This window comes from Carettochelys insculpta, chromosome 11 (genome assembly GCF_033958435.1).
Source record: "Carettochelys insculpta isolate YL-2023 chromosome 11, ASM3395843v1, whole genome shotgun sequence".
Lineage (NCBI taxonomy): Eukaryota > Metazoa > Chordata > Testudines > Carettochelyidae > Carettochelys > Carettochelys insculpta.
Window position 1 is genome coordinate 16831507 of NC_134147.1, and position 21883 is coordinate 16853389.

A 21883-nucleotide genomic window follows, 5' to 3' on the forward strand; every position below is an offset into this window, starting at 1 on the left:
AACACTGCACAGGAGAGGGCGCTAACATGAGACTCAGGAAGCCCCTGTTCCAGTCCTTGCTGTGCCACAAATGCTGTGGGTACCTTGCCAAGTCACTTAGCCTCAGCGTGCCTTAGTTCTCCAGCTGTACAAGGGGAATAGCAGCACTGCCCTGTCTCCTAGGGGATGGGAGGGTAAATACAATAAAAAAGTTTCAGGTGCTAAGGCACTACAAGGGCGAGAAGACAAATAAGCATCTTGGCGGAGGAATACAAATATTGTGGGCTAGACTGCTTTCAGCTGAGATGGCTCCTAAGGCAGTGTCTCCTGTTTCAAACATCCTTCTCTGGTCCAATTCACCGCTGGCAGCAGGCCCATGGGCCCCTGAAGCCCTGGTCAGCCCCAGGTGGAAATATTTCTTCTGATAAAGGATATGGAGACAGCAGCTATCTTAGCAGGCTGATTGGGATACAGCTTCAGGCAGGGGCACAGCGTTGCAGCCGGTGTTACTTCCAGCTCCCCAGGAAAGCCAGTTTCAGCCACTTTGTGGGGAATCAGGAGGTTGACAGCCTTGCCCGGCAGAGGGTGGATTTTGTCACAAAGGAAGTTAGCGCCACAGGACACCAAGCTGTCCACAACCCTACGTGGGACGAAAATAAACAGGAAATAACAGAATGACTGCTGTCACAGATCAGACCAATAACCCATCTGCTCTGGTACCTGGTCTCTAGTCCTCACCAGTCCGTGGCAATGATCCAGCTATTGTTATCTATTTTACACCAGGACCTGTAGTGCCAAGTGCACAGCAAGTTTCTGTTCTGAGACTGGGCACCCTATCACATGGGGTCCCATACAGACCCTGACCAGGACAGGCAGGTTCTGTAAAGCACCTGGCAGAACAGGGCTCATATCTCAGCTGGCATCTACGCAGTGCCCAGCAGAACAGGCTCCTAATCACAGCTGGAGCATATACAGCACCCAGCACAAGAAGCGGTCCCAGTTTCAGGGAGAGTCTGTGTGGCACCTGGCATAAGTATGTGTGCGTTGGGGGGCACTCATTAGTGCCTCTGGAGTGAGACTGCAATGTGAATAATTGCCATGTGAGATGCATCCTCTCCCAGGCAGATGGATAACAGCAGCAGCAGCAGCAGATTCCTCTGGTCCCTGCAGGCAGAGCAGTGTACACTCCTGGAAAGGCACTTTCCCTATGAAATGACTCCAACCTGGCCGCTTTCACAGGACGCAGTGCATGCTTCAGTTCCTGCAGGCAGGGCGGCAACTGCTCCCCATACCCACGTAGTTTGGGCAGAGCATGAATAGCACTGGATTGAGTACAGACAGGTCTGGGCTTGAGCATACACACACATCTCCTAGAACTGGAAGGGACCTCTGGAGGTCATCTGGTCCAGTCCCCTGCCCTCTTGGCAGGACCAAGCACCCTCCCTGACATCTATTTTTCCCACTCCCTAAAGGGCCTCCTCAAGGACTGAATTTACAACCCTAGGTTTAGCAGGCCAATGCTCAAACCACTGAGCTATCCCTCCCCCCGAAAAAAAAGAAGTCTACAGTTCTCCACTCTACCAGCTGAGCGATCGAAGGAAGCTTTTAAAACAAAAAAAAGAAAAGCTCCACTTCTCTCTGCCGAGGAGACAGTGGCCCCTGACAAAGTCACCAGCCTGTCAGCCTGCCATAGAAACACTTACGTCCATGAGTCTTAGTTGTCAGTGGGCCTCACAATGCTAAAGCTAAATAAGTGCAGCATTAAGAACTGCTTGCAGGAAGCCATTGACAATCACAACTTTATTCAACCCATAAATTGATGAACAATCCAACAGATGCTATTATTCATATACTCCACTAGGTGGCAAACGATGTACATTATGTACTAACTGGGCATTAGTGCTTGACTGAGAAATTTTTGATGGAGGGTTTCTGCCAAAACATGCAGTGTAGCTGAATCAAAATGTTTTTGTGGCAGCATGTCAATTTTGATGATTTTTTATGGAATTCTCATTGCATTCCAACAACAAAACATTTCACGTTGATACAGTAAAAGTGTGTAATTGTAATGTTATTTTGATTCACTTTGTTCCACTATTGTACTGAACCTTAAAGATATTAAGCTAATACTTTGAAAGAATACAGACACGTAATTTAAATTAATCAAAGCAATAAAGTCAAAATGACAACGAATATCAGAATGAAACATTTTGGCATTTTAAAATGAAGCAGTTTGCCATGATCCAATCAACCTGCTGATGGTCCTGAATCAGAAGTTTTCTTTCACAGGAGTTTTAGCATTTCAGCTTCTCATTCGGATTTGGAATGAGTTTTTGCCCCTTGAGAAGTCACCGTTTTCCATGCAACAGAAATTCTGGTATACACACATCTATGTGTAACTTTTTATATGTAACTCCTGTAGCAGGCATAAGCATTTACAGGGCAGGACCCCAGCAGTCAGCAAAGCAGAGCACAGGTCTGAAACGCATTGACTGCAATAGGACTTAAAAACATATTTAAAATAGTAACAGAAAGGTAGCCATGCTAGTCTGTACTCCAACAAACCAAGGCAGCAGAAATGTAGCCCTTTAAAGCCTAACAAAATGATTTATTCAGTGATGAGCTTTTGTGGGACGGACCCTCTTCATCAGATCCATGAGTGTCCCACAAAAGCTCCTCACCGCATAAATCATTTGGTTAGGCTTTACAGGGCTACATTTCTGCTACATATTTAAATACTTGGCTGAATTGGAGCTGCCCAAGGGAGTCCATTACTTTAGGAGCTGGCTAGATGGCGCTAGAACATCATGGGTGTAGAATGAAAAATGGTTACTAACGGTTGTTTTTCCAGAGGTGCTGGACATGTCCGTTCCATTGTAGGTATGTGGGGACACCAAGCCTACTCGTTGGAAAATTTTCCCCTCAGAGTACCCACTAGGGCAGCTCAAGGACTGTCTACTGCTGCACCCTTATAGTGATGGTACAAAGCACTCAGATGACTCCATTCCCCCTCAGCTCCTTCTTTCCAGAAAACTCCAATGCAGAGGAGTAGAAGGGCAGGTCTTGGAAAGGGCATGTGTGGCGCATTTCAAAGAACGATAGTTATGGGAGGTTAGTACCCATTTTTGCTTCTCTGAGAGATTGCACATGTGTATTCCACGCTAGATGACTTCCAAGCAGTTGAATAGGTCGAGAAATCAGAGTTTATGGACACACTGATTGCAGCACAGATCCGTCAAACTTGGCATAATCTCTGGATTGTTGAGTGATTTTGTAATGGAAGGAGAATGGGTGCACCAATGACCAGGTCACTGCTTTACAAATGTCCTAAATAGGGAGCTGCACTAGGAATGTTGCTGAGAGTGCTTTCAGTCTTGTGGAATGAGCAGTTAGATAAGCTGGTGGCGAAACACCTGCGTGATCCTAACAAGTACGACTACACAAAGTGATCCAAGACAAAATTGTTTGTAAAGACAGTGGGAGGCCCTACATCCTGGCAGCTACCACTGCGAACAGATGAGTGGACTTTGAGAATGCTTTAATCCTATCTATGTACAAAAATAGGGCTCATCTAAAAGAGTGAAGGCATTCACACTTCCAAAGAGTGAAGGCATTGTTCATTCCTATTTGCATATGGCTTTGGGTAAAAGATGGGTAGGTAGATTGCTATGAATTGCAAAATCACTTTGGGAGGAAACTGTGATGAAGACATAAATACACCTTATCTTTAAAGAAGACTGGGAGGGCACAGAGATCCAACACACTTCTGTCCAAATTGATGGCCATTAAGACAACTACTTTCCAGAAGAGGTATAAAAAGGACCACGTTGCCAAAGGTTCAAATGGTGACCCCGTGAGATTTGAATAGACTAAGTTCCAGTCCCAGGGAAAAACAGGTTATTTTACTTAAGAGTACAACCTTTGAGGAATCAGATACACTTGTTATTGGAAAAAAGGACCATTTATCTACCCACAGGTGGAAAGCTAATCTCCTTGCAAGATGCACCTTTATAGAGGAGATTGCTAAATCTTGTGACTTCAGGTGCATAAGGTAATCAAGTATTTCCTGTAAGGATGACTAAGTGGGTGAGACTCCATGCTGCAACGCCCAGAGAGAGAACCGCTTCCACTTTTAAAGTTATGCAGCCCTGGTAGAGGGCTTTCTATTAAAAACCTGACAAACTTGCTCTGAGCAAGCTTGCTCTCTGGGATTTGGACATGGAACTTCCAAATTATTACATGAAAGAAACTCAGTTTTGGGTGGAGCATCCAACTGTGGTCCTGAGGGATCAAGTCCAGTTGTAACAGAAGCAGGATTGGAGTTGTCACTGAGAAGCCTAGAAGAATCAGGCCATTCCAGGACTATCAGAACAACATGGGCCTGGTCCCACTTGATCTTTAGCAGTACTCTGTGTACAAGCTGGATAGGGGAGAAAGCACAGTAAAAATGTTCTGTTTCATGGTATCAGAAAGACATCCATGAAAGAACCAGACTGGCCTGTAGGGAGCAGAATTGGTAATACTTCCTGTTTCAAGAACACCTACAGGAGGGCTTAAATACAAGACAAACAGGTCTCTCTGGGGAATCCCCCATTGCTGCAAACAGGCCAAACTGGATGACCAGGAATTGATAGTGCATGTGTTTCACTACAAATCTGAGGAACCTTTTGTGCCTTTGGTATATTGAGACATGAAAACATGATAGAACCTCAGACTTACAACCTCCAGAGTTACAAACTGACAAGTCATCCACATTTCTCATTTGGAACTAGAAGTATGCAATCAGGCAGCAGCAGAGACAAAATTAAAAAAAAAAAAAAGCATACAGTACAATACTGTGTTCAATGTAAACCATCAAAAAAAAAAGGGAAAGCAGCATTTTTTTCTGCATATTAAAGTTTCAGAGCAATGTTAAGTCAATGTTTACTCGTACACTTTTGAAAGAACAACCATAACATTTTGTTCAGAGTTACAAATATTTCAGACCTCTGAACACCCTCCATTTCTGAGGTGTTCTTAACTCTGAAGTTGTACTTCACACATCTCTTAAATTAAAGGCAGCATATCAATCCCCGGATCCAGAGAAGGGATAATGGAAGCCAGGATGGTTGCATGGAACTTGATTCTCTTAAGATATTTGTTGAACTGATGCAGGTCTGAAATCGGGTCCAATACCATCCCAACCCATATTGCCAGGAGAGCTGTACAATCTTAGACAGGCAGAGACTGTGGCTGCGGGGCTAGGGTTGAGGGTGGTATAGCCATGCTGCTGTGAGGAGCTGTCAGCACAGCGTGCTGGCTCCTGGGTGCAATGGGATCATGCTCCTATCTGTTGTCAGCAGTGGCTCTTGGGAATAGAGCCCTGCAGCTCTGCAGATCCTGTTGTCGATCCGCTGATATCTACATCTGTAGATAGACACTTCTATCTCTTCAGCGCCCAGTGGTCCATGGTAATATAAGACCATGCATTGAAGAAGTGGGCAAGACACTTTGTAAACAAAGGAGAACATGGTCTGGCATCCTGGAAATTCATATGGCATCCTCAAGCATCCTGTCAAAACACCTGCTTAAAACCCCTGACTGTCTAGATGAGACAGGTATTGACATCAAGGCAGAAGGGGATAGTGGCTATGTCTAACCCCTGCTTCTTTTCTTCTGCAGATCCTGACAAGCATCCAGCGCAGAGTGAGAGATGACTGTTTGGGCCCACAGTGCTTCCTTGAAGGCGTCCTGGAGTCTATTAACCCATGCAGCTTTGCATCAGTCTATTCTGAAACGAGCATATCTCCTTTAAAAGGTAGGTCCTGAAGGGTTTGCTGGCACTCCCACAGGAGTCTTGAGGACTGCAGCCACTAACTTCTGCACATGACCACTGCCAAACCATGAACCTGTCTGCTGAGTCAGCCACATCCTAAGCATCTTGCAACAAGATTCTCATCACTGATTTTCCCTCATCCACCAGTGAGAGCTCTTGCTTAGTCTCTTGTGAGAGCAAGTCCTTGAATTTCTTCATAAAGTCCCGCACATTAAAATCATACCTGCCCAGCAATGCCTGCTGGTTTGCAATTCTGTTTTGTAATCTCCCAGAAGAATACATTTTTCTACCAAGCAAGTCTAATTTCTTTGATTTTGGAGTTGCACCCTGATGACCCTGTCTTTCTCTCTCACTAGCAGCAGATACCACCAGGGACCTGGGAGGGTGGTGGGAATGGGCATACAGGAATTCATAACAGGAACAGGGTTCACACCTTTTTAATGTGGATTAAAAGGGATGAGGAGGTCTGACAGAAGATCTTAGCAGGGTCCATAATAGCCTAATTTAAGAGGCAGGGCTACTTTTCAAGGGCCCAAAGCAGTTAAAATGTGAAGTAGACTATGGAAGGACACTTTCAATACCTTCACATGCATGCCCAGATTTAAGGCCACCCTCTTTAACAACTCTTGATGAGCTTTAGAGTTAGGGTTAGGGTTAGGGTTAGGGTTAGGTGCCCTCTCCTGAGACTGCCTTGTCCGGGGCAGAGATCAGTACTGGCTATGGAAGCTTTTCATCAAGTTCTGACTTTGCATGGTCCAGCTTTGCTGGGTCTTGTAGTACAGCATTGAGCTTGGTACCAGAGTCCGGACTGGAGGGTGCCTGATGGGATGATGCCGCCTCCTCTTCTGAGGCTACTGAATTGGAGCGCCTGGAATAAGCCATTGAAGGGGCCAGCAGACCAGCATAGGACCCCACTGACCTCCTGGCCATGCACTTGATGGTACATAGACCTGGGCAGAGAAGTAAATGGGGGAGTAGCAGAAACAATGCCTTGGATAGGTAGAAATGAGACTCAACATATGACTCTGATAACAATGAGTCTTTGGTAATCATAGTGGTGCAGTTCCCACCAGTGGTGCAGTCTGGTGTTGAGATGGAGATGTGCACAGTGAGGTAAGTTTCCCTTTTGATGGTGTCCAAAGGCCTGGTACTGAACAGTGATCAGAAACAAAGAGTTCCCTCCTGACTGCCGGCACCGATAACACCAACTCTTGTACTGCTGATGATACTGTTACTGACTGTGAGAGAAGGTCTCTGGCTGTGGCCTCTGATGTGGCTGGTGTGGAGATAGCATTGGTATTGCGTTGTGCCACAGATGTACGTGGCTCATCTGGTACCTGACTCAATAGTGTCTGCATAGTGCTGGAATCAATGGTGCCAATTTTGCAGTACCAAGACGGAAGAGTGCCCTGCTTTAGGTTGCACTCTACTCTGATCCCCATGCCTGGCCCTCTTTGGCACTGGGATAGTTCCGTCGCAGCTAACTGTTTCTTGTGCCTTTTCCCAAGCCTTGGGGATAGTGATGAGTGCTGAGACTCCAGTATGGCAGGAGAAGCACTCTTTATCCGACTGACCTGGCTCAGATGGAGGTCTTGGTTCCACCTCCATGAAAAAAACCTTCTGTTTGACCTTCCAGTCCTTTTTTGTGCAAGGCTTAACGTTTCTGTAGATCAGGCAAGAAGTTCCCAATGTGAGCTTCTCCCAGGCATTTCAGGCAGCTTGAGTGCATTCACAGGCATAGCCCTTTTATAGGAAGCGCCAGGCTTAAAGCCTGATGGCTGAGCATGTCACAGAACTGGGAAACAAACGAAAACTCTTCTAAGACACAAGTTACAGAACTTCACTGAAATTGACTACAGCTATGTTCAGATACCAGAGAAGATGGCCAGTGAGCAAGCTCACAAAGCAAGGAGAAGTTCCAGAAACTGTCACAGGCAATAAGAAGGAACTGAGGAGGTATGGGGTCAGCTGGGTGCTATATCTTAGAGCTAGAAGCCCCTGGCTGCAAAGGGTGCTTGAGCCACCCTGACCAGTAGTATTATGGGAAAAGATCTCCAGTGACTGTGTGCAAAGCGCATACACACTTTAAGCGCAATGCACATGTGCAACCACTCAGAAAAACTACTAATATTCCTCTGTTCCCAGTGCTTTTGAACCCAGTATTTTTTCAGTGAGATAAACTGGGCATCTGTGAGGTTTCCTGCTCAAGAGATTAAAGCACACAGCTTTCTTGCTTCCAGACAGGAGTCAGGGTCAAGCCCTAGGCGTTGCTGGTTTACTTGCTAAATTAACCCTTTCTTTGCCTAGTGCTCACTCCTGATTCTTCCCAAGGAGGAAACTCATCTATTGTAGAGGCAAGAAGGGCCCCATTCAGTGATCTGAAGCCCTGCATCCAATGGGCCATCACTTGCAGCTGAGCTACAGAGTATCATGTACAGAAATGCCCACTATGGATTTAAAGACTCCAAGTGATGGAGAATTCACCACACAGCAAGGCCATCTGCATGTGTCCTTGTAGCCAAGAAGGCTAATGTCACATTGGGCTGCATTAGGAAGAGCATTGCCAGCAGAACTAGAGAAGTTATTACTCTGCTCTGTTCAGCACTGGTGAGGCCACCTCTGGAATATTGCATACTGTTCTGGGCTCCCCAGTATAGAAAGGATGTGGATGCACTGGTGCAGGTCCAGTGGAGGGCAATGAAAATGATTAGGGGGGTGGAGCACATGACCGGTGAGGAGAGGCTGAGGGATCTGGGTTTATTTAGTTTGCAGAAGAGAAGAGTGAGGGGCAATTTGACAGCAGCCTTCAACTTCCTGAAGCAGGTCTCTAAAGAGGATGGAGAGAGTCTGTTATCAGTAGTGCCGGATGGCAGAACAAGAAGCAATGGTCTGAAGTTACAGAGGGTGAGGTGTAGGTTGGATACTAGGAAAAACTATTTCACCAGTAGGGTAGCGAAGCACTGAGATGCGTTACCTAGAGAGGTGGTGGAATTTCCATCCCTTGACATTTTTAAGTCCTGTCTTGACATAGTCCTTGCTGGGATGATTTAGTTAGGGTTGATACTGATTTAGGCAGGGGGCTGGACTCGATAAGCTCCTCAGGTCCCTTCCAGCCCTTTGAGCCCTACGATTCTATGTTGAGTGGTGCTGTGGCTCTGCCTCATGGTGTGATGCTGGTGATTTATGATGCCGGGGTTCCTTTACTGAGCGCTATCAATAAACAAGGCAAATACAACTTAGATGGGGCTACTATAAGGTGAGTGCATAGCTGACTGGGTAACCATTCTCAGAGAATAATTATTGATGGTTCACAGTCATGCTGGAAGGGCATAATAAGTGGGGTTCCACAGGGATCTGTTCTGGGACCAGTTCTATTCAATATCTTCATCAACGATTTAGATATTGGCATAGAGAGTACACTCATTAAGTCTGCAGGTGATGTCAAGCTGGGAGGGGTTGCAACTGGAGAAATGGTCTGAGCTAAAGAGGACAAAGTTTAATAAGGACAAATGCAAAATAGTCCACTTAGGAAGGAGAAATCAGCTTCATACATACAAAATGGGAAGCAACTGTCTAGGAAGGAGTACTGCAGAAAGGGATCTAGGGGGTCATAGTGGACCACAGGCTAAATATGAGTCAACCATGTGATGCTGTTGCAAAAAAACCCCAAGATTCTGGGATGCATTAACAGGAGAGTTGTGAGCAAGGCACAAGAATTCATTGTTTTGCTCTACTAAGCACTGATTAGGCCTCAAACGGAGTATTGTGTCCAGTTCTGGGCACCACATTTCAAAAAGATGTGGAGAAACTGGAGGTGCAGAGAAGAGGAAAAAAAATGATTAAAGGTTCTAGAGAACATGAGCTATGAGGGAAGACTAAAAGAACGGGGCTCGTTTAGTTTAGAAAAGAGAAGACTTAGAGGGGACATGATAGCAGTTTTCAAGTACCTAAAAGAGGGTTACAAGGAGGATGGAGAAAAATTGTTCTCCTTGGCCTCTGGGGATAGCACAAGGAGCAATGGGCTTACACTGCAAGAACAGAGGTTTAGGTTGGACATTAGGAAAAACTTCCTAATTGTCAGGGTGGTTAAACACTGAAATAAATTGCCAAGAGAGGTTGTGGAATCTCCATCACTGGAGATTTTGAAGAACAGGTTAGATAAACGTCTATCAGGGATGGTCTAGACGATGTTCGGTCCTGCTGTGTGGGCAGGCAACTGGACTCGATGACCTCTCGAGGTTCCTTCCAGTTCTAGTGTTCTATGATTTTATGATTTCCATACACCATTTTCTGTACCAAAACTTGGGCACACCACACCAATGAACTCTTGCCTGGATGCTTGGGTGCTGTAGGTCTAAGAGTGGCTTCCATTAGAAGCTGTTTTACATTAAAATCTCTTTCTTTTTTCTTGAGAGGCTTGAAAATCTTGCAAATTTTGCAGTGCTCTGGTTGATGAGCTTCCCCAGGTAGTGTAAGCAGGAGTCAGAGGGATCACTGTTTTGCATTGGCTTTCAGCAGGAACTGCAAGCCTAAAAGCCAATGCAGCTGGGCAGCTGGCAGGACAGAACGATCCCAGCCACCAAGAACTAACAAATACCAACAGAAAGAAAACTAACATCTCTGACAACTCTAACTACTTCTAACTAATTACAAATTATGAAGCTAGAGAACACTTGCAAGCAATAAACCATGTTCCAAAGCCATCACAGATGGTAAAAATGGACTAAAGAGTGGTCAGGTCGGCAGCACCATGAAGATGTCACTCCAAGGGGCTCCACAACCAACCCAATGGAGACTGCTGGGGAAAAAGTTTCCAACTTGTATGCATATGGTGCATACCTGATTGGAATCAACATGAACAAACAATCGAACGAGAACATGTTCTGCCTTTGTCTGTGAGATCAGAAATTATGTCCCTAGGTTGGTACTTACCACCTGTCATCAAGTCCTCTCTTACCTCATATAATGTCTCCGATCAGTAAGAAGCTTTATTCCATTCAGCACAAATGTACTCTCTCTCTTCTCTCCACTAGAGAGTGGAAATTAACAAGACAGGATTTTAACTCAGTAAGCATCACTTTAGAGTATCACCAAACCATTTTTAAGCAAGGCAACTCGTCCCATCCTTATGATAGAAAGGAGACAAATCTGTTATAGTGGCTGGCCTAGAAAAGGAAGAATAGGAGCTTGTGTTCATTCTGTCTCCTAATGCAGGGGCTAGGGAACATTTGGTAAGAGTGAAAAGTGGGAGATTCAAAACCAATCTAAGGAAATATTTTTTTCATACAGTGTGTGATCAGCCTGTGGGATTCACTGCCACTGGATAGTACAGCGACTACGAACTGAGTGCAAATCAAACAGGGATCAGATGCTTATGACAATATTAAGAATATACCAAATACACATTTTAAGTGGAACAAATGTCTGCTTGCTTTACAAAACTCTGGTTTTTCCAGATGTTTAGTTTGTGTGGACCCTACTCATGGTTCCCACTCTCCCACATGCACCATGATGAGCAGGATACACACAGACAAAGACTTGAAGAAGGACAATAATTTTGTCAGGGATACTTAACCTCCTCTCTCAGGGATTACGCCAGTTTCTGACTATTAGAGATCAGGGTCAGACTAGGCCTAACTTCATTCAAAATTCAGGTCAACATAGCTGCATCATTCAGGAATGCAAAAAAATCTGCTCCCTGAGCAATGGAGCTATGACAATGTGGTGCCGATTTAATTCAGTCAATAGAAGAATGCTTCCATCAACCTAGCTACTATGGCTCTGGGAGGTGGTGTTTTTACAGAAATGGAAGACCCCCTTTCACTGGTGTAGGCTTGTCTACACTACAGTGCTATGCCAGCATAACTATGTTGATGTGCTTATGTCATTAGAGTCCCACAGTGTAGACATAGCCCAGCTGTTTTGGGTGAAAATTGTCCAAAGTGTGCTTATTCTGGGGCAGCAGCACCAACAGCTGCTGAGGGCCCCAGGGCAAAGTGGGAGGGGGGGGCATGGCTCCACACCCTGGAAATGGCAGGGCCAAGGGCGGAAGCAGTGGGCCTAGGGCATTCAGCCCTTAGCACTGCCCAGACCATGGCACTGCCACTCTGAGCCACACACAGCAGTGCTGCTGTGGCAATTCAAAGGGGCCTGGAACTCCAGCTGCTGCCAAAATAGCAGGGTGCCCGCCAGAGCTCTGGGTCCGTTTGAAACGCCAGGCCTGGGGGGAAATTGCCCCCCTCTTCGCTCCCTTCCTCTATCGACAGGCCTGCCCTGGGGTTCTTGCATCTTCCTCCAAATGTTGCCTTACTTGTCCTGCCCACACGCAATCACTCTGGATAGATCTTCCCCAAAAGCATTAGGCACTGTTAGAGCCAGGACTCTGGACAAGGTGGACCTGAGGTATGATCCAGTCCGACAACACCTATGTTCTCCTGAGTGCCGGCCTGTGTGAAGTGCCCTGGCAGCCCCATCTCATAAATTCACCACCACCTATCACATGAGCATTCCCATCACTCGCTTACTGACCAGTACGTCTCTGCAGACACGGCACCATTCACGTTCACGCAGTAATGGAATCTGATCTGTAAATCAACAAGGTATCAGGAGAGTCATCTCGTTAGGCTGAGCACTGCACACACCCCTGCCAACTGGGCTCCTCTGGGCTGGCTTCTGCCCAGACTACCACATAGATCAGGGCCCCCAATGTAGTTCAGTCACATTCCCACTGCCTGGGGCAGGGGCCAAGGGTGAGCCTTCATGCCAAGCAAGGAGCCCTTTGCCCAGAGGGGACTTCCCACTACCACAGCTTTGGTGTCACTGCAAACCACGTAGCATTACCTTTGGGTGGACCATGCTGATCTTGTGTATGAACTGTTTTACTGCCAGACAGTCCATCATCAGATCCCCAGGCCTTTCATGGAGCTGAGGATAAAATAAAGAAGTTGATTTTCCATGGCCTAAAACACAGCCACAGCTTTGCTGCTTGCAAGGTCACTGCAAAACCACAGAAATGGGAGCACCTCATGGGACAACAGCAATAAGAGGGATGTCATCACCGACAGGCAAAATAAGCTTCCAACTGATAATAAGGCTCAATTCTCCCCATGTCTGAGCTATGTGGGACTAGACCAGCTCTGAGTCAGGAAACCCAACTACGTGATACAGAGCCAACCCAGCCCCACTCCAGCATGAGTTAGAGCCACCAAGAGAGAGACCTAACATTTACCGCTTGCAAGTCAGCAAAATGAACAGCTCCATGGTGTCTCCCGCCTGACCCGATATCAGGGTTGCCCTGGTTAATGCTAACAGAGTTATGGCCAGAATCCAGCCACCTGAATGACACAAAGAGACATGTACATATGGGTCAGTGTTCTCAGATGGGTGCCTGAAGTTGGGCACTCATGACCTGATTTGTATACACCCCCTACTCCCACCAGTGACAGCAGGGACTGAGCACCCCCCTCATACCACAGGAAATCAGTCCGCTCTATTTATATTTAGGGACCTAAATAAATGGCCTAGATTCCAAACCAGCTGCACTCCAGTGCCTTGTGGCTCTGGAGCAGTTGGTTGTGGGGCATATCGTAGGAGACCCCGTTCCCATTCTAGCTCCATTGTCACACAGTCATCAGCCAGAGATTACCTCCGCTAGAAAGTGGGTATTTGCTTCAGGAAACAAATTATGGTACTTTGGTAATACTCTGAGGGCCCAACTGAGATCAGCAGCCCATTGCACTAGGCACTGACGATAATCTCAGCTGAAATTATTGTTGGAGTATATGTAATGTCTAGCCTGATAGGAACCTTGATCTTGGTTGGTGTCTGTAGCTGCTACATTAATACAAATACCTGGTTAGTCTTTAATCTCTGGGAGCCCAATTCTGCATGGTGTACAGCACTATCAACTTCCACTAGAGTGAAGCCAACTGTCTCCCAGGAGGCGCACAGCCTCTGGCAAGGTCAGGCTCCAAGTTGGGTTCCACGTGATACTTGGAAGTGACTTTGAGAAGTAAGACCAAGTCAAACCTTGAAAGTGATCTGGAGTGCAGTAGAATCCAGGAGCTCATGGCTACATCCACCTGACATCCAAGGCCTGGTCCAGGGCACAGAGAGCTCAGCCAGCAGCCCCTCCATTTCTGCACAAGGGAGAGATTCTGGGTTACATATGCCAGAATGAACTAGTTCAGTCTGAAGCTCCATGCTACCGAAACCAATCAAACGCACTGTCTCCTATAGAAACAGAGTGGCACTTAAGTGAGTAGGGCACAAGCCAGGACTGCTGGATTCTATTCACTGCTGTCACTGACTTCCTCTTTGTCCTTGGGAAAGTCCTTGCCCCTCTCAGTGATTCTGTTTTCCTCACACCCTGTGTTCGCTTAGCCTTTGAACTCTTTGGGGCAGGGACTGTCTCCAACAAGGTGTCTGTGCGCCCAGCCCTATGGGCCCCCATTGTACTGGGAGTGCCACAGACTCACAGTGACAGTCCTTTCCTGCAAGAGCTTGTAAGTCAACTTGACACATGGCAGGAAGGAGCACAGAGACATTGAGAGGGGAAGAGACTTGCCTAGGGTCACATCGCAAGTTGCTGACAGAACCAGGTGTGCTGATGCCCAATCTTGTGCTCTGTGAACACTGAAATCTCACTACAAATAAATTAAAAATAGAGTCACTTTAGCGAATCACCACACAAAACTGGGTCACTAGAACATATTGAAGGGTGACGGGACAAGCTGAGCTCAGCTCCCTTGCTGGGCCTTGCAACTTGAAGCAAAAGACCAGAGCCCCGCTCAGACTGGCCCAGTCACTCTTCCATCAAAAGGATGTGGGGTCAGCTGACTGGGCCAAATTTAAGTGAGCAGTGCTGTGGTGCCAGGTTGCAATGCTATTCACACAAATTGTGGCAGGCCAGACGGGACACAGGTCAAACCTGAGCAGTGCTGTTACCCTGGAGGCTGCAGAGCTCAGAGCAGGAAGCCAAATGCAGCCAGCCCTGTGCATCAGGAGCTGGGAGGGAGCAGGAGAGGTCCTGTTTTCTGGCAAGTACCAGCCCCACTATGAACTCCTACCCTGCAGGTGGGCTACATCCCACCTTTCTTACTCCCTGCTCTGCCCATCAGCCCAGGCCCCCAGTGTACCTCTCCTGGACAGTTGGGCAATTCCTCATATGTCAAGTCACTGATTCTGGACCCCAGCCACCCTGCTCTTCCCCCAAAGTACCCCAAGCCCTTCAGCCCCCAAATTCCCTACCCTTTTACCTTATCGTCCTATGCCAAGGCTCCCTAAAACTCCCAACTTCAGCCTCACTACTCCTCTTCGTTTTCCCTGTTCACCTCCAGGTGCCCAAATTCCCCAAACCTTCTTCTCTGTGAGCTCTGGAGTCTCAGCCTAGTTCCTCTCCTGCCCCATTGCTAGTGAAGGCAATTTGTAGGGATGTCTGGGTCACAAAAGGACACAACGTTTTACAAATGGGTCCTGAGTGCTCTAGGTGAGTAAACTTTCTCTACAGATAGTTGAGTCCACAATGGCCCACTCTGTGGTTCTTCACACCATGCCATGAATCATGTGGTAGGGGGCCAAGGAGACATAAAACCAAAGGGACCTTGGTGTGATCCAATCTGGCAGTCCCATTGTCTCCCTTTTGTAATGCTCTCACTGAGTGTGAAGAGGCATCACATCACCTGTCAGAAAGGGGTTAATTCCCACTGAGGCTCTGGATTCAGCGAAAGGAGATCCCTGAGTGGAGAGCTGTAGTCAACAAAACTCAGAACAGAAAGGAGCATCTTTTTCACAGGGAGGAAGATCAGCCTCTTGAACAGCATCCCCAGGGTCTGCCTGGGCATCTTTGGAAACAGATTTGAGGGTTTTTGTACCTTTCCAGATCTGCTCATTTGAGATTGTAGAGCAAAAATTCCCTGCTGCAGCAACTGTGGGGAGAAAATACAAGGTAGGTGTTAAACCCAAAGGAACAACACAGCCACACCAGAGTCCTTATTCTGCTTCACTCTACTCACTAGTGGTGGTGCCCTGGAGCTGGTTTCTATCACACGTGGAATCACTGAGATTAGTGGAAACTAGCACTATCCCTTCCAGGGCTAATCCTTTTAGCTGCCTTTCTTCCTCACTCTTAAGGTGAATGATGAGATATTCCAAAATCTGAAATGGTAGGAACAGCACAAAAATGATCAGCCTCTCCTGGGAAAGCACGCAAGCAGGAACCTGCCCCAGAGAAGTGCAGCTCGTCTCTGAAAAGCAGCAAAAGGTGCAGTGATGATCATAGGGACACAGGGGTGGCAGATGTGGGGTACTGAAAACTGTTAGAAACGTGATCGCTCACTTTAAACTTTTAGTAGGTTTTCTGGTCTTGCTTCCAGACAAGGAACTCTGTAGGGGAGCCTCTGGTCTCAGTTTAGTGCAGACTGAGTCCTTTCCACACTAAGCCTGCAGCAAGACAGGGTGAGCTGGGTCTCTCTGCATTAGGTTGCAGCCTGCTTCATCTGTCCTTGAATTTGTAATCTGTTCTGAACTCTAGGAACGGGAGTAGTGCAAGGCAATCTTCCTGCGAGACTATTTACGGTTTTGTCTGACTTCCCCGTGTTTGTCAGGAACATAACAGCATGGAGCTCCTGGGTCACTGAGTCCAGCCCCTGCTATCACAGGCAACTCTGTCCCGGAATCCCAACCAGTGCTGTTTTTGAGCTTGTATTTGCTGGTACTGAGTACTAGCACCTCTTTTCACTAACAAAAAAAACACTGATCCCAACCACAAGTTTCTCACACTTCATGTTAGAACTAACCAAGTTGTTGACCCCATAAAGTTGTTCTGGACCCTCAACTCCTCTGCCAGTTAGAAACCTTCCTCTCTTTTCCCACCAACATTGACTCCTGGCCAGTTTCTCTCTGTTTGTTCTTGTGCCAATGCTGTCCTTGAGCTTCAGCAGCTCTATTCCGTCCCTAGGTTCCTTCCCCAAATGCATTCAGAGAGAGCAATCAGATCTGTTTTTCGCCTTTCTTTGGCCAGGCTAGGCAAGACCAGCTGCACAGAGCTGATTGATCTTTGCTATTTGTTTCACTGTAGCATCTCCCATGGAGAGCAGAGACCAGTTTTGCTAAGCATTATACAAGCACACGCTAAAGTCCTGTCTGCACACAGAAGTGGCCCTGGTTTAATTCTCTACGTCTAGTGACAGGCTTACAACTTGCTCAGTTTGGACGCAAACAGCCCAGGGTAAATGTATTTATACAAAGATAGCTCACAAGGGGAATAAGCTGTAATGAGATAAGGCACCTTTATCCCAATATAACTGCATCACAGTAGAGGCTGTCTTAGTATAACTATATTGGTAAAAAAATCCCATTCCTAACCAACCTTGATATAGTAACTGTATGCACAGAGCAGACCCCAAGAGTTCGATCTAAATAAACATGGTATGGGAAACGAAACAGGGGCACAAGTATGGCAAGGAATTTGCCCCAGGTAAGTGGCAGAGCTGGAAACAGAACCCAGCAGTCCTGATTGCCCACTCTCCTTGTTATAATCCACTAGATCAGTGGTGGACAACCTGCAGCCCACATGCACATGCAGCCAATCAGGGTAGTCTGATTACAGGTGACAAAACATTTTTGACTTTGACCATCCCCAGGCACCACCTCCTGGAGCTCCCAGCTGCTGTGGTTCACCACTCCCAGCCATGGGAGCTATGGAGGTGAGACCTGCAGGGGAAGGGCTGCAGGGATGTGGTAGCCACTGCCTCCCACAAGTCCCATTGACTGGGAGCAGTAAACAGCAACCACCAGGAGCTGCAGGGGGCAATGCCTATGGACCATCAATATCAGGAACGTCTTGCAGTCTGTGAGCAGATGACCCTGATGGAGCTGGCCACCAATGCAGTAGATGCTCTTATCCTTCCAGAGTCAGAAACAGAACCCAGGAATCCCAGCTCCCAGCACTCCCACATGACTAGACCATAATTCAGAGTGGGCAATAATTTTTGGTGGGGGCCACTGCAAGATTTTGGTAAGTGGTCTAGGTCTGCACTTTTCTACGGAGGGATGTGGAGTCTGAGATCTGCCTTGATGTGTCCGCAAGGCTTGGAAACTGGCCATTGGGAGCCAAGAAATCATGCTGAACTGCTCTGCCACTAGCACAATCTTTCAGCTCCCAGTGGCCGGCATCATGCCACTCAGTCCCTACTCAAGCAAAATCTCTTAGCTCCTATTAGCTGGCTAAAGGGAACTGAGAGATTTTGCTGGGGACGGCACCTGAAGCTCTCCCTGCTCCTCATTGTAGGAGCCCTCAGCAGGATGGATTAAAAGGCTTGGCGAACTAGATGCAGACTGCAGGCTGCAACTTGACCACCTCTGCCCTAATCCCTTTCCAGAACTGGGAGACAACCCAGGAGTCCTTGGTGCCATCTCTGTGCCCTAGCCAGAGAGCCATGCAGCCTTCTCCATCTGACTCTCAACACTGTATTAATTCACAGCACAGCTCCTGCTTTCCTTTGATGCTAGCTCCATACATGGGGTTGTAAACCCCTTGGGGCACACACTGAGCCAGGCATCACCTGTGACATTACAGTCCCATGCCACATGCCCATAATCCTGCAGACCCGCTGGGAAATCAGACACACACCACTCCACACAGGGCTGGGAAGGGGAGAAAGGCCTTATTAACAAAAGAGTTCCTTGTCACGCAATAGGCAGCTTTATGAGTAGAAGTCTCCTGTATTCCCTGGCCCCTCACCCTGGACTCTGCCACGGCATAATCCCCCTGCAGCAGGATGGAAAGTGGATTAAGATCTTTCATGGCAAGTCCCCGCTCTGCCAGTGTCACAAACAATCTCCCTTTTCATGAAGACATTAAAGCCAGCAAGAGGTTGCAAACCTGCCACCTTGATTCAACTGGATCTGCCATTTTAACCCTTTGGTAACTGGCTTAGCCTGAAGAGACCAGGTTTTGAGCCTCTAAACATGGAAGGATCTAGCATTTGGGATGTCATGCAGGGTTAAGGTTTCATAGCTGAAGCCCTCAAGTTTGGGGAGCTGTGTTGAGAGCAAGAAGTCTCTCTCAGCTGGACTGCTACTAGATCACAGGAGGGGGGCCCCAAACCCAAGTGCACCCTAAGCTTTACTCTCCTGGGTAGGGGACAAAGTTTAAGCCCAAGAACTTCAGCCCCAGGTGGCAGACCTGTAACCTGAATCCCTCCACCCAGGGCTGAAGCCCTTGGGCTTTGTCTTCAGCCCCAGACAGTGGGAAGCAAGGCACAAAGGTCTTGCACAAAGTCACCTATGGGATCCGCAACTAAGACAGGAACTGACTCAGATCTAAGCCCGTGTGCAATTTACTGAACACTTCCTAGGTGCAGAGGCACTCATTCCCTGTGCCATATGCAAATACCTCTGTATGACACTACTAGCTTCCACAGTAGTATTGCTTAGGTTGCAGTTACTTGCTAAAGCCCTAGAAAGTCCATGCAAGAGTATCATTCCTGCCTCTCCACCTGCAAAGGCACATGCAGCATGAGCACGCACATGCACACGCACACAAACAGTTAATAATGTGGGAAACTTGCACCTCCTGATTCTGCATTTGTGATGCTTGTGGCTTACACGAGGACATGGGAGGACATACTGGTTCTATTTATTCCAAGAAAGAAGCAAGGACCTGTGTGCCAGGCACATGCCTAGGACTTCAAACTCAAGGGTTACTGCAGCTCTGCCACTGACCATAGACAAGATCCAACTAGATGTCTGTTTCCTCTCCTATCAGTTGTCCCTCTAGACTGTAAACTCATTGGAGTAAAGACTCTCACCCTCACTAAATGGCTATACAATGCCTGGCTCAGTGCCACCCTGGTCTCAGCTGGGACTTAGAGGAGCTACGGTCATGTTAATATAAACTGAGAAGTTTTCTATGTCCCTTGTTATTTTGAAGAGCTGTTGCACCAATACAGTCGTCCATTCTGGAAGTGGCCACTTCGACATCAGCCTCGGAATGAGCGTTATGGTCTATCGAGGGTCCAAGCCTCTGTGATGTTTTACTAGTGATCACAGGCACCCCAGTGTTTAACATACTGAGCTTAAAGACCTGATAATTTGTGTCTTAGGACAAAGAGACTTTGCAAACAGATTATATACAGTTCTGAATTGGAATTCATATTCAAATTCGACACATCAACACTTGGTATGAACAGGGACAGCAATTACCTCACACGTTACAAGGACTGCTTCCCTTCCTTTGAGGCTCATAATTATCTCAGGCAAGACACTTAACATCCCCCACCCTTCATCATCCCCCTCCTTCGGTCCTATGTACTTGACTTGTCATGTTTTTTGGACCTCTGTACTTATAGATGCCAGTCTGTATTGGAAATATGATTGATCTGATGAAGTGGGTCTGTCCCATGAAATCTCATCACCAAATAAATAATTTTGTTAGTCTTTAAAGTTCTACATTTCTGCTGTTTTGTTTTGTTAAGACTACAGACTAACACGGCTACCTCTGTTACTGTGCTGAGCTTAAGACACCTGATTTTTCAGAAAGCCCCAAGGACTTCTCAAGGAACTATGATATGATTGGAATAGCAGAGACTTGGTGGGGTAGCTCACATGACTGGAGTGCTGTCATACATGAGTATAAACTGTTCATGAAAGATAGATGGGACATTCAAATTTTCCAGGCCATTTCTGCATACCTGTAGAGTAGTGAAGCTGAATATGGTGGCCAGAATGGTCTCACTGGGACCCTGTTAGATACCTCCAGGAGGCCAATAACGTTGAATTTTACAATGCTCCTTTCGGACTACCCTAAAGTCGACCATGCAAGGTCGATTTTGGTGTTACTCCTCATGAAAATCAGGAGTACAAAAGTTGACCTTAGAAGCTCTTAAAGTAGACAGAATGGACCCTGTAGTGTGGAATGGTTGCTTAGAAAAATTGACCTATGTCAGCTAAGTTCAACCTAACCTCCTAATGTAGACCAGGCCTTAACAGAGAAATTGTCAGTGAACTTAAACAAATAAACAAACAAAAAAACAAAAAAAAAAAAAAAGAAAAAGAAGCTAACAAAAAGTGGAATCTTGGACAGATTACTAGGAAAGAGTATAAAATATTACTTGAGCTTGTAGGAGTGTAGTAAGGCCACAGTGCAATTGGAGTTACAGCTAGCAAGGGATATAAAGGGTAACAAGAAGGGTTTCTACACATATGTTAGCAACAAGAAGGTCAGGGAAAGTGTGGGATCCTTACTGAATGGAAGAGGCAACCAGGCAGAGGTGTAAAAAGTACCCCAAAAAGTCACATAGGTAAAAGTACAGTTACTTTGCAAAAAATGTATTTAAGTAAAAGTTAAAGTATCCTTACCAAAAACAACTTTGGTAAAAGTATAAAGTTATCTTATCTTGGTAGTACTAAAGTATCCAGAAGTAAAAAGTAGCCATTCAATAGAAATTTGTTTAACCACCTGAGTTATCATAGGCCTCCATTTATTTTTTCATATATACTTATGTGTGTATGTACGTGTGTGTGTGTGTGTGTGTATTATATACACACTTACTATGGATTTATATTTCAAATCTGGAATTTAAACGTAGTCGTAGCCTTCATTTATAAAGCTAAAGAGTGACCAAATTAAATACAGGAGTCAAAGTACAGAAATGTACTTATTTTGTCCACATTCACAAGTATGCATTTTAGCATTGTAATGATTAATTACAAAAATGTTTGTTCAACCTTAGAAGTAGTTGATTTTTAAAATTATCAGAGTCAAGCCTTAGGGAAAATGGTGCCCTGGACAAACTTGCATTTTGGTTCCTCTGCCCCCACCTCCTATTTCCCTTGGAAGCTGCTCAGTCCTTTGCTCCTCTGTGTACAGGGCTAATATCAATCCCCTTTGCAAAGGGAGCTGTCAAAGTCCTTCTTAGCCAAGCCCTTCCTTTAAGAGCTATATAGGGAATTGGTTATTTTAACTTAAATCACAGGTGGGGAACCTAAGGCCCAGGGGGGTGGGAGGGGGCTGGATGCAGCCCCTGGCTTGCCTAGATCTGCCCCCCAAGACTCAGGGATTCCCCCCAGCATTGAGGAGCCCATGCT

General features: G+C 46.5%; 1 protein-coding gene across 1 annotated transcript in view; it reads right to left on the bottom strand.

Annotated features, from left to right (window-relative positions):
• TOP6BL (TOP6B like initiator of meiotic double strand breaks) overlaps positions 1-18599 on the bottom strand; it is a 34502-nt gene extending 15903 nt beyond the window's left edge. Inside the window, exons 1-8 of the mRNA XM_075005920.1 lie at positions 18537-18599; positions 15808-15949; positions 15667-15720; positions 13823-13932; positions 12635-12718; positions 12323-12378; positions 10752-10823; positions 415-619 (exon numbers count right to left, since the gene is read on the bottom strand). Of these exons, the coding sequence (XP_074862021.1) occupies positions 415-619; positions 10752-10823; positions 12323-12378; positions 12635-12718; positions 13823-13932; positions 15667-15720; positions 15808-15949; positions 18537-18599 (786 nt within the window). The remainder of the gene's footprint in view (positions 1-414; positions 620-10751; positions 10824-12322; positions 12379-12634; positions 12719-13822; positions 13933-15666; positions 15721-15807; positions 15950-18536) is intronic.
• Between the last annotated feature and the right edge of the window lie 3284 nt (positions 18600-21883).